The sequence below is a fragment of the Abrus precatorius genome, unplaced genomic scaffold (assembly GCF_003935025.1).
Source record: "Abrus precatorius isolate BTA unplaced genomic scaffold, Abrus_2018 Scaffold3, whole genome shotgun sequence".
Taxonomy (NCBI): domain Eukaryota; kingdom Viridiplantae; phylum Streptophyta; class Magnoliopsida; order Fabales; family Fabaceae; genus Abrus; species Abrus precatorius.
In genome coordinates this window covers 10031393-10041486 of record NW_020874373.1, presented here as the reverse complement: position 1 = coordinate 10041486, position 10094 = coordinate 10031393, and the positions used below count along the sequence as shown (strand labels likewise).

At 29.5% G+C, this 10094-nt stretch overlaps 1 protein-coding gene across 1 annotated transcript; it reads left to right on the top strand.

The window, feature by feature from the left end:
- The first annotated feature begins 7920 nt into the window (after positions 1–7920).
- On the top strand, positions 7921–8475 carry LOC113862146 (serine/threonine-protein phosphatase 7 long form homolog). The gene has a single exon (XM_027495278.1). It carries the CDS (start codon positions 7921–7923, stop codon positions 8473–8475), a length of 555 nt encoding a protein of 184 aa, XP_027351079.1.
- Positions 8476–10094: the final 1619 nt, after the last annotated feature.

Here is a 10094-nt window from a genome sequence, read left to right as displayed (position 1 = left end):
TATTAGATTTTTATAAAATTATTTTTGTTCAATTGCAATAATTTTTTTATTCAATTGAATTAATATTTTTTTTTATTTTTAACAATTGAAAATGATTTTTTTTTGTTTATTAAACAATGTCTTCAACTAATTCGTCTTGGAAACTTAGGTACCCGCATTTTGATAGAATCCAATTTCTCAAAAACAATCACTTCGTTGAAGAATGAATGTCCTTGTCAAAGCATTTGTTTCATTTTGTGCAAAAGATATTTGAGTTAACGGCTTTGTGTGTGATAATTTTATATATTCATATTGGTAAGGAAGACAATCTAGTTGCAGATCTGTTAGCTAAACATCGTTTCTTATAAGAGAATCTAAATGTTCATGATTTGTCTCCTATTTTTATTCACCATTTGTTAGCCACTACCTCTGCAGGCATTATGTGATTTTTGGTTTTTGGGCTGTTAGCTCCCTTACTCACTAAAAGAAAATATTATTTTTTTATAATTGAAAATAATAAGTATTACTTAAATATAATTTTAATTTATGAGTTATAAAAAATATTATAATTAATTATAATTAATTTTCATTTAATGCATTTTTTTTATAAATTTTATTATAAATGTATAAAATAATATATAGATTTTTTATTTATATATAAAAGTGACTCTAAACATTCTAAATTTTAAAAAATATAAATTTTATTATAAATATATAAATAGAAAATTATATTGTAATCTATTAGATTTAAGTTAAATGAAAAGTTCAAATTCAGTATGAGTTTTTAGATTTATACCGGTGTAAGAAAATTCTTTCATATATATATATATATGATTATTTGGATAGTGTAAACTTTTGGAAAGAGTTTTGTTTTTTTACACTTTCTTCTCCACATAAAAAAAATAGTAGCAATATTAATCATTAAAATTTAAACTAAAATATTTTTGCCAAAAATTTTTATTGTGTCAATAATATAAAAAGATAATAAATGTATTTTTTAATTAGTTTTAGTTAACTTGAATATTAACATTATGTTATGTTTGCATAATGGTGGGGTGGCTCAACTCTTGGAAATGAATATCATAACTTAGTATGAAAAACCTACTAATAATATCAGGCCTACCTTTTCCATTTGAAAAGTAAGGATTTCTCAATTTCTAAGTGTTCGTAAAATTTTGTTCATTTTGGTTGATTTGGCTGTATTGCCATTGATGATTTTTCCTTCTCTTTTTTTTTTCTCTCTCTATTACCAATTTTTTAAAACATGTGGTTTTATGAGTTTCAAACCTTTGTCTTCAATCCAAATAAATTTCTGCCAATATTTTCGAAGCTTTGTTTGTTGAGTGAATTACACATGTTGGTTTTTCACGCGAAAATGTATCCCTTCATTTAAGGCAAATTGTATTCCTTTTATAAAAAATATGTTAAGTAAAAAAGTTTAAAGAAAACATCTAATAATTATGCAGAGTGTTTAAAAAAAACCTCAAAAAATAATTTTAATATTTGTTCATCAGTTGAAAACAATCACAATTAATAAAATTATACCATAACAATGTCAAACAAACAGTCGTTAATGTTTCGACAAACGATTTCAGTTGATAGTTTTTCCTCTCACTTTTTAGGTGAGTGGGTCTTTAAGGAAAAGATAAAAGGGCTTAGCCCAGGAATCAAATGGATTCTAAACCACATCCATAGTCCAATGGGCTTATTCATATGTATCCCAAACGTCAAATTAATTTTTTTTAAAATATTACTAACAATTTTTTATTGCTTAAAAAATTTATGTGAATTATAAAAAAACATCGAAAAAAATTTAATTTATTTTTTTATTTATTAATTTTTACATAAAATTTATTTAATAATAAAATACATTAAAAAAGGTAAATTATCAACATTTTAAGTTATGGTAACGAATATACTAAACATATTAGTTAATAAGTTTTAAAATTATTTTAATTATTTAAAAAATAAATAAAATATTATATATTTTCAATAAAATGAATACTACTTTAATAAATATCGTAATCTCAAGTTTGAATTTGAATAAATATAGCTGTTTTAAATAAAGGTACAATTTCCTATATAATAATATTTGTAAATACTGTTAATTATTTTAAAATGACGGATAATTAATATGTATCCGGGATTCCGGGTGTAAACAAACTTAATTTTATGAAATTAATTTGTATTAAACTTGAATTTGAAATGGAATAATTATTTTAAAGAAATTACATTAAAAATTGATATATTTTTTTCTAAAATCAAACTTGGCCAAACTTTCTGATCAAGTATTGGCAGCATAAACTCTAACTCGAGTGTTCATCAAGTGTTTCCAGCACCAAAAATGTACTTAATTATGCCGATATAAATGAAAGGTTGTTTTCTTAGGAAATGTGGAATTTTTACACAAAAAAAAATCCAATCTTATTTATATATACTATTTTTTTATAGAGTGTTGATAGGATTCTACATGTTTTTCTTTAAAAAATATATATAGCAGTTTTTCTTTCTTTCTTTTTTTTCATGGGGTAGCAGTTAACTGTTAACATGTTTTTATTTTCAGACAGTTGTTTTCTGCAAACCTCTTAGCCTCTCACTATTGTTTAGAAAAACTATAAATTCTTTCACAGTAATTTTAAAAATGATAAATTTTATTTTATGTAAATTAATGTTTGATAACATAATGAAATTATTTTCACTTACTAGGGTATATTTGAGCATTAAGCTCTTGCGTAAAAAAAATTATCACATGAGATTTTATTCATTCTTATATTTAAAAATTATTTTAATATTTTTTCATAAGATTTATTAGATAATTAACTAAAAAGATATACAATAGTCGTAAATCTAAACAAACTTAAAATTTCATACCATAAAAGTTCTTTCAAACATCTCTTAGCATGCTTTCAAATTTGAAAAATCCCAAAAAGCAAATCAATTTAAGGTAGAGCTGTTAAAATAAAATTTCAAAGATTACTGTGTCATTATGCAAATTTGTTAAAACTTTTCTGAATTTGTCCATCAAAATATAAATAAGTGCATTCATAAACTTATCTTTTTGGGTTGTTGTTTTAATTTTTATAAAGAGAAACAAAAAATATTGTTTATGCTTAAAAAGTTAATCCAATGTAGTGACTTTGTAACATTTAAAAGAATAATTTGAAGATTTACTCAATCAAAGTTATTTTCATACTTTCGTTGATATTTTTAATTTTACTTTTGTGTATAATTGTAATATGCTATTTTAGAAGAAGAAAGAAATATACAGCAATTAGTTATAATTTTTATAAATATAAAATTGTCATTTTATTTCTTTCTCCTTTTGATGTACATGAAAGTTTCTATGTAAATAAAGAGAAGATAAAGGAGCTGAGCAACAAAACTTTTGCCCCTCCATCCTTTGTTGGAGAAGAGTAAAGTGAAGTAGGAGCAGAGGTAGATTTTGTCCACACATGCATTGCAGTCACAGCACAAACAATACAAAAACTGGAAAAAGAAAAGTAATTTACAGCCTGTAAAAGTAAATATGAGAGAGATAGGTCCCCAGTATTCAAGGGCTTGAATTTGAAACTAACCACAAGAAAACAATCCAATATTAATGGACCTAAGCGATGCATAGGTCCAAAACAACATCTCTGTGCCTAACAGCGCCGAATAACACATCGACTTGCGTGCTAGAGAATCGAAGGAACGAAGGAAGACGGAGAATTCACCTGAAGCGGTGACAGAGCGGATAAGTAGCCATCGAAGGCTGAAGTTGAAGGCCAGACATCGGCGATGGCGACGGAGTCCTTGTGCGTCTGCGGCAGGAGCCTCTTGTAGGATTGAATGTAGAGGAACAAAACCAGATCATCGACGTCGGCGCCGACGGCGTCGATTTCGTCGAGCTTGGCAGATACGAGAGGTTTAGAATCAAAGTGCAGAACCGAGGCGAGAGTAGTGAGGACGAGTCTGGCGTGCTCAATGGAGATCTGCAATGACTCGGAGATGGCCTCGGAGTTGACTCGGATGTTAGAGGATAATTCTAGTAGCTTCCGGTTCAACAGAATTAGGGTTTGCGTGGGGTCAGAGAAGATGAGGCGTGGGATTGGCAAGAGGCCGTGCTCGAAGGGCTCGCGTCTTGGGTGAATCACAGTGCTTGGGTCCCTCCCCAATGAAGAAGACGTGCATGGTTTCGTTGGTTCCGCCATGGCGAGAGAATCCTACGAGAAATGAGAGACAGAAAGAGCTGCAGATCTTTGAATCAGGAACAAGTAGAGGGAGAAGAGAGAGATTGGGGCGTGTTTGGGTGGGGTTCACCGCATGCTGCGTGGCATTTTATCATTGGTTGTTTATGAACAGTGATCAATTGGTTAAGCTTTTAACTTCGGAAATCGATGTAAATGCATCTGTACTTGAAGGCATTTTTTGTGCTCTAGCTGTTGTGGCGCGAAATTTTTGTTCGTTAGAATAAACCCTGTGACTGACTGAGGAAGATCCTTGATCGTAGGGGCTAATGGTTTCTTCGGATTAGAATAAAAAAAAATGTATAATGATAATTTTTTAGTTAGTTGAAGAGAAAAAAAATAAATTTTAAAATATTTTTGCTAATTTTTCTTCAATTCAATTTTATTTTATTTTTTTCTCTTTTTAACTGTGGTACTTCGACAGATTTTGCGACGAGAGTTTGTTAGAAACAAAGGTACTATGTAATCTAATTATTTTAGTAACTCGAACGTTTAAACTAATTAATTTTCTTATAGGTGGCAAATTAGAACTTTAAACTATATAATTCCTTATATGCGGCAAATAAGATAACTTTGCAGTAAACTGATTTCTACTTTAGTGCTCATTTTAGTGATGCCTTTTATAGAAATTTCAACAACCAATGTTTTTCTTTTCCTTTTGAAGTGCGCTCTTTGAGAGAGAGAATCCAAATTCGTCGTGGGTTTATACCATAAGTGGAAATGTAGATTACCCAATCAATTTTAGCATTGTTAGGCGAATGAGACATCCTACTCCTAATACCTTACAAACGTTCCTATGATGACATGATAACGATGGGTACAATTCAACATCATAAACCAATGTCTACTGTTTCCTGGCATTATGTCGCAATCCTAACCACCATTTACATTTCTCCTTATCGTAAATAGAACTAATATGGGGACAGGACAGTATCAGCAGTTTTCACGGGCAGAAAATGACTACGTATCATCTTCAGAAACACAGATTAGATATTTGCATTGGACCAAAGTTTAGTCATTTGTTGTCCTTAATCTATCTCCAACCCCTCTTCATTCATTACTAGTAAATCAGACACCTTCATGCTACACAGTGAATTCACAAAGTGTGAGGACCCAACAATAATTGCCGGGAAGTTTAAATAAATGAAAAACTTGGCATGTGAGGACCCGGCTTTTTTGCCCTTTTAGGGTTAATTTGAAAAGAAAATGTCAGAATAAGCATGCATGTAAAGAAATTCCCTGTCTGGGGTTGTGTGGGCACGTGGCAGTAAAGTCGTCCATGAGACGGACGACACCAAAAAGTAAAAACGTCCAATTACCAGACGACACTAATTTAAATGGACGGCTGGGGATGAACAAAGCCACGTATACAAATTCTACATAGTCGTCTAAGTCAGAGGCAACGTTAATGTCGGTCGTGTCAGGGACGATTCAGTAGTGTCGTCTTGGTCAGGGACGACACTAATTTAATTGGTCCACATGGCAGAAAATTTTGACCGTTTGGGCGCGAGCTTCTCCCTTCTCCTCCATCTTCTCCGTTTCGCTTGTAGAATGTGGTTGCCAGAAAAAAAAACAACACAACGTTTCTTGCGTTTCTGAACCATTTTGTTAGATTCTGGTATTAAGATTTTATAGCAAAAGATTATTAAAAAGGTATTGAGATTAATATTTTGAATAGATTTTGCTTTTTAACAATAAAATTGCAAATGTATGTAATATTGAATCTGTGATACAGGTGAAATTGTGGGTGGATGCTCGTGAGTGAAGGGTGCTGGTGAAGAAGAAGGTTCCTTCAAACTTGTTTACAAAGCTATGGAGGTACACAAGTTTTTTATTTTAATATTTAAAGAATTTATTAATTAATTTTTTTATTCTGTCACAAATAATATATTAGATAAATTATATTAGAAAATATATAATATATATGTTATTATTTATTATAATTAGTAGTTCAGAAATGTAAAAAAAAATTATAGTAATCCATAAAATATATTAATTATAAAATTTGAAATAAAATAATATTTTAATAACTTGATAAATTAAGAGGAAAGAATAATATATATAAATATATATAAATATATTGTTTAGAAAAAAATAAAAAACATGAACATGAAAAAATATATACAGAATGCAGTGAAAATATTAAATAAATAATGTAGAAGAAATAATAATTGTAAATTATTTGATAGTAGATTGATATATAAAGAAATTAGTGAAATAAAAATTATTAGATATAGTAAATTTAATATAATTATTAAGAAATAAGATAATGATTGAATAATTATAATAAATAAAGATAATAATAATTTGATGAAAATGAATATAACAGAAGTTTTATTATTAGTAAGAATGTAGTATTTAATTTGGTAAAAAATAATACGTTATTATCTTTTACAAATTTTATAATTTATGTGATTTACTTGAAAGGATTTTATAAATAAGGTATAAAATTGGTTTTAAAATGCATTTTATTCTTAAACAAAGAATATTTTAGATAGAAATGAAATTAAAAATTATATAATGTATGTGTTATTATTTATAATCATTTGTTAAAAAATGTAATAAATAAAAATTATAGCCATCCATAATATGTATTAATTATTAAATTAAAAAAATTATGCAGATAATAACTTAATAAATACATAATATGTATTAATTATTAAATTAAAAAAATTCTGCAGATAATAACTTGATAAATTAAGAAGAAAGAATACTATATATTAATATATAGTTTTGAAAAAAATAAAAAACATAAACATGAAAAAATATATATAGAATGCACTGAAAATATTAAATAATTAATGTAGAAGAAATAATATATTTTAATTATTTGATAATAGATTGATATATAAAAAAATTATTAAAATTAAAAATATTAGATATAGTAAATATAATGTAATTATTGAATAATTATAATAAATGAAGATAATAATAATTTTATGAAAATTAACATAACAGAAGTTTTATTATTACAAATTACATAATATATGTGTTATTATTTATAATTAGTTGTTTAAAAATGTAATCAATAATATGTATTAATTATTATATTAAAGAATTTCTATTTTAATTAATTGATAAATTAAGAGAAAAAAATATTATATATTACTTGATAACTTGTGAGAACTATTGTCAAAACTAATATTCCTTATAATCCAAAAAATAAAACATCTTTAAATTTTTTTTTGCCAACCCTTAACATAAAAACTTGTACAAAATTTTAGAAACAATATTTTTTTTTATTTTATTTCTTGTCCAACATAATTATTGAATCGTTTAAAATTTGGAAAAATTAATATAAAAATGAAATTAAACTTTAAATAGGAGTAAACTTTAAGTATTGTGAGGGAACACTTTAATGAAATTAAGAAAATAATAATTTTGTGGTTGAATTACAGAAAGAAAAAAGTATATTAAAAATTATATATAATATTTAAAATAATGTATTTTTTATTTGTTGTAATTGTAAATTTTGATATTTAAAAGAGTGCATGTAATTATATTTATTGCTACATATTATAATTGTAAAATAAAATGTAAAAGTTTTTAAAATGTTAATAAAATTTAACAATATAATAATTAAATGAAATAAATTTTAGAGTTATTTTTAAATTTTGAAATTGTAATAAAACCCATGTACTAATTGAATAGAGTTTTTGATATTATTAATTTTAACATACACAATTGAAGTTTAAGTTGACAAATTTCATTTCAGATGACATCATCTTCATCGCGGAGTAGGGTTTTAAATCCTGGGCCGGAGGATGGTTCATTATTGAGGTTTCAGTATGTTCACGTATCAGAGCATATTTGGGATGGACGTGAGCACCCAATTCTGAAGGTGAGAAGGAGTCATTTCATACCGGCTGGCATGGAAGGGGTTCCAATGGAGATTCTTCCTCATCTGACCTTAGTTGGATTTGCTAGGGTAGCTCAGTTGACATGCTTTCCTATTGACCGACATCTTATTACAGCATTGGTAGAAAGATGGAGGCCAGAGACTCATACGTTTCACATGCCTCCTGGAGAATGTACTATAACTCTTCAGGACATTGCTATTCAAATAGGGCTTCGTATAGATGGAAAGGCAGTCATTGCAGCTGTTGGAGGTAATAAAGCACCAATTGTGGAGGATTTGGTTGGTATTAGGCCACCTGATGATGCTTTTGCAGGGAGCAGTTTGAAGTTGAGTTGGTTGGACCAACACTTTACTCATGTTGCAATGCATAATCATAATGAACTTCAGCTTACTCGCTTTGCGAGAGCTTAATTTATAAGTGTGTCTTTCAGGTGGTTAGTGAGTCGGAGTTATAATAGAGGAAAGAGAGATCTTGCTTACTACAGATATAAGTTCGATCATCTGAAACGTGATGAGGTATTTTGTTAATAAACATTGATACAACATCTACAGGATGGGTTATTTAATATTCACAACTAATTTACTATTTTTCAAATTGTATGGCAACCGTATAGTATAGAGTTGATGAATTCTTTGCCTGCCATATGCATTGAAGGATTGAATATTTGGAGGTCAATTGTGCCACTTATATGTTTTCAAATTTATGAGTGGCACCAACCTGATCGTGTAATGCGGCAATTTCGCATGGTTCAACATATTCCTCGTGCTCCATACCAACCTGACCAGCTACATGATCTTACTTTAAGAGGGAAGACTAGTGAGAATTGGTCGGCTAAGTTCAGGGGCGTAGTGGAGCTATGGGACATGCGTCAGGCTTGGGTAATGACTAATGATCCTCAGTTTGGGTTGTTAAGTTCTAACTCTGAATATATGCGATGGTACATTGCTCACACCAGACGATGGATGACCAGAGATGTAGCTGTATTTGCATTACTTGTAAGTAATATGAAAAACAACAACAGACTATTTGGTTGTGATTTATATTTCTTTTTGGTTAAAGGTTTATATTGTGACATTGCAGGGAGATGCTCATGAAAGAGCATATTACTTATGTAATGATGGTAAAAACTCATTTTCATTTGAGGAGATGAATGAGCTATGTGAGACCATGCTCTCACTACAGAATGAGCAAGAGCGCATATTGGAGCCTGCTTCATCGTTTGACCCTCCCATTCAGAATGAAAATCCAGCTGATCCAGCCATTGACATTGGTCAACCAACAGATCGTAAGGAAGGAAAAAGTTTGTAACGTCGTCGAACAGAAGTGAAGGTAATACACAATAAAATTTATTTTAAACATATTACAATGTTGTAGTTATCTGGATTACATGTTCCTCATGGTACAATTTGCAGGCGACAGAGTGGTCACTTCCCCTTTTGCCAGAACGCAAGGACAACGTCTATTATGTCCCACCACAGTTTCCCTTCAATCCTTCACAGGCCACTTAGACATCTTATTTTCACACATCACAGGTCACTTCACACCCTCCTCCATCTCCATTTAGCGGTGGTCAATATTATGTCCCAGAGGGTAGCCTCTACATGACACCTCCTCCATATGAGCCATCTTTCTTTACACTTGATGCACCAGCTATAGGAGGTCATCAGAGTGGGCAGGGTTGGGAAACTTCATCATTCCAAGTAGGTTCAGACCATGACATTGATCTTAATGCAGATTTTATTGTTGCTGCTGATGCGGAGGTACAAGATGTGCGTCACAACCCTCATCTTGAAGCACGAGATCGTCGTTGACAGTGCATACTCACACCTCATGAGGCCGGGCATGCAGATCAATCCTTGGATTCAGATTGATGGATGTAAAAAAATGTATAAGTTCTAACTTGATGTTGCACCCTTTTTATTTGCATTACTGGAACATGTTATCTATATATAACATATATTGCTAATTCACCCTATATCGTACAAAGTTAGTTAAAACATTAACAAGGAAATACGCGTTACACCCTTAT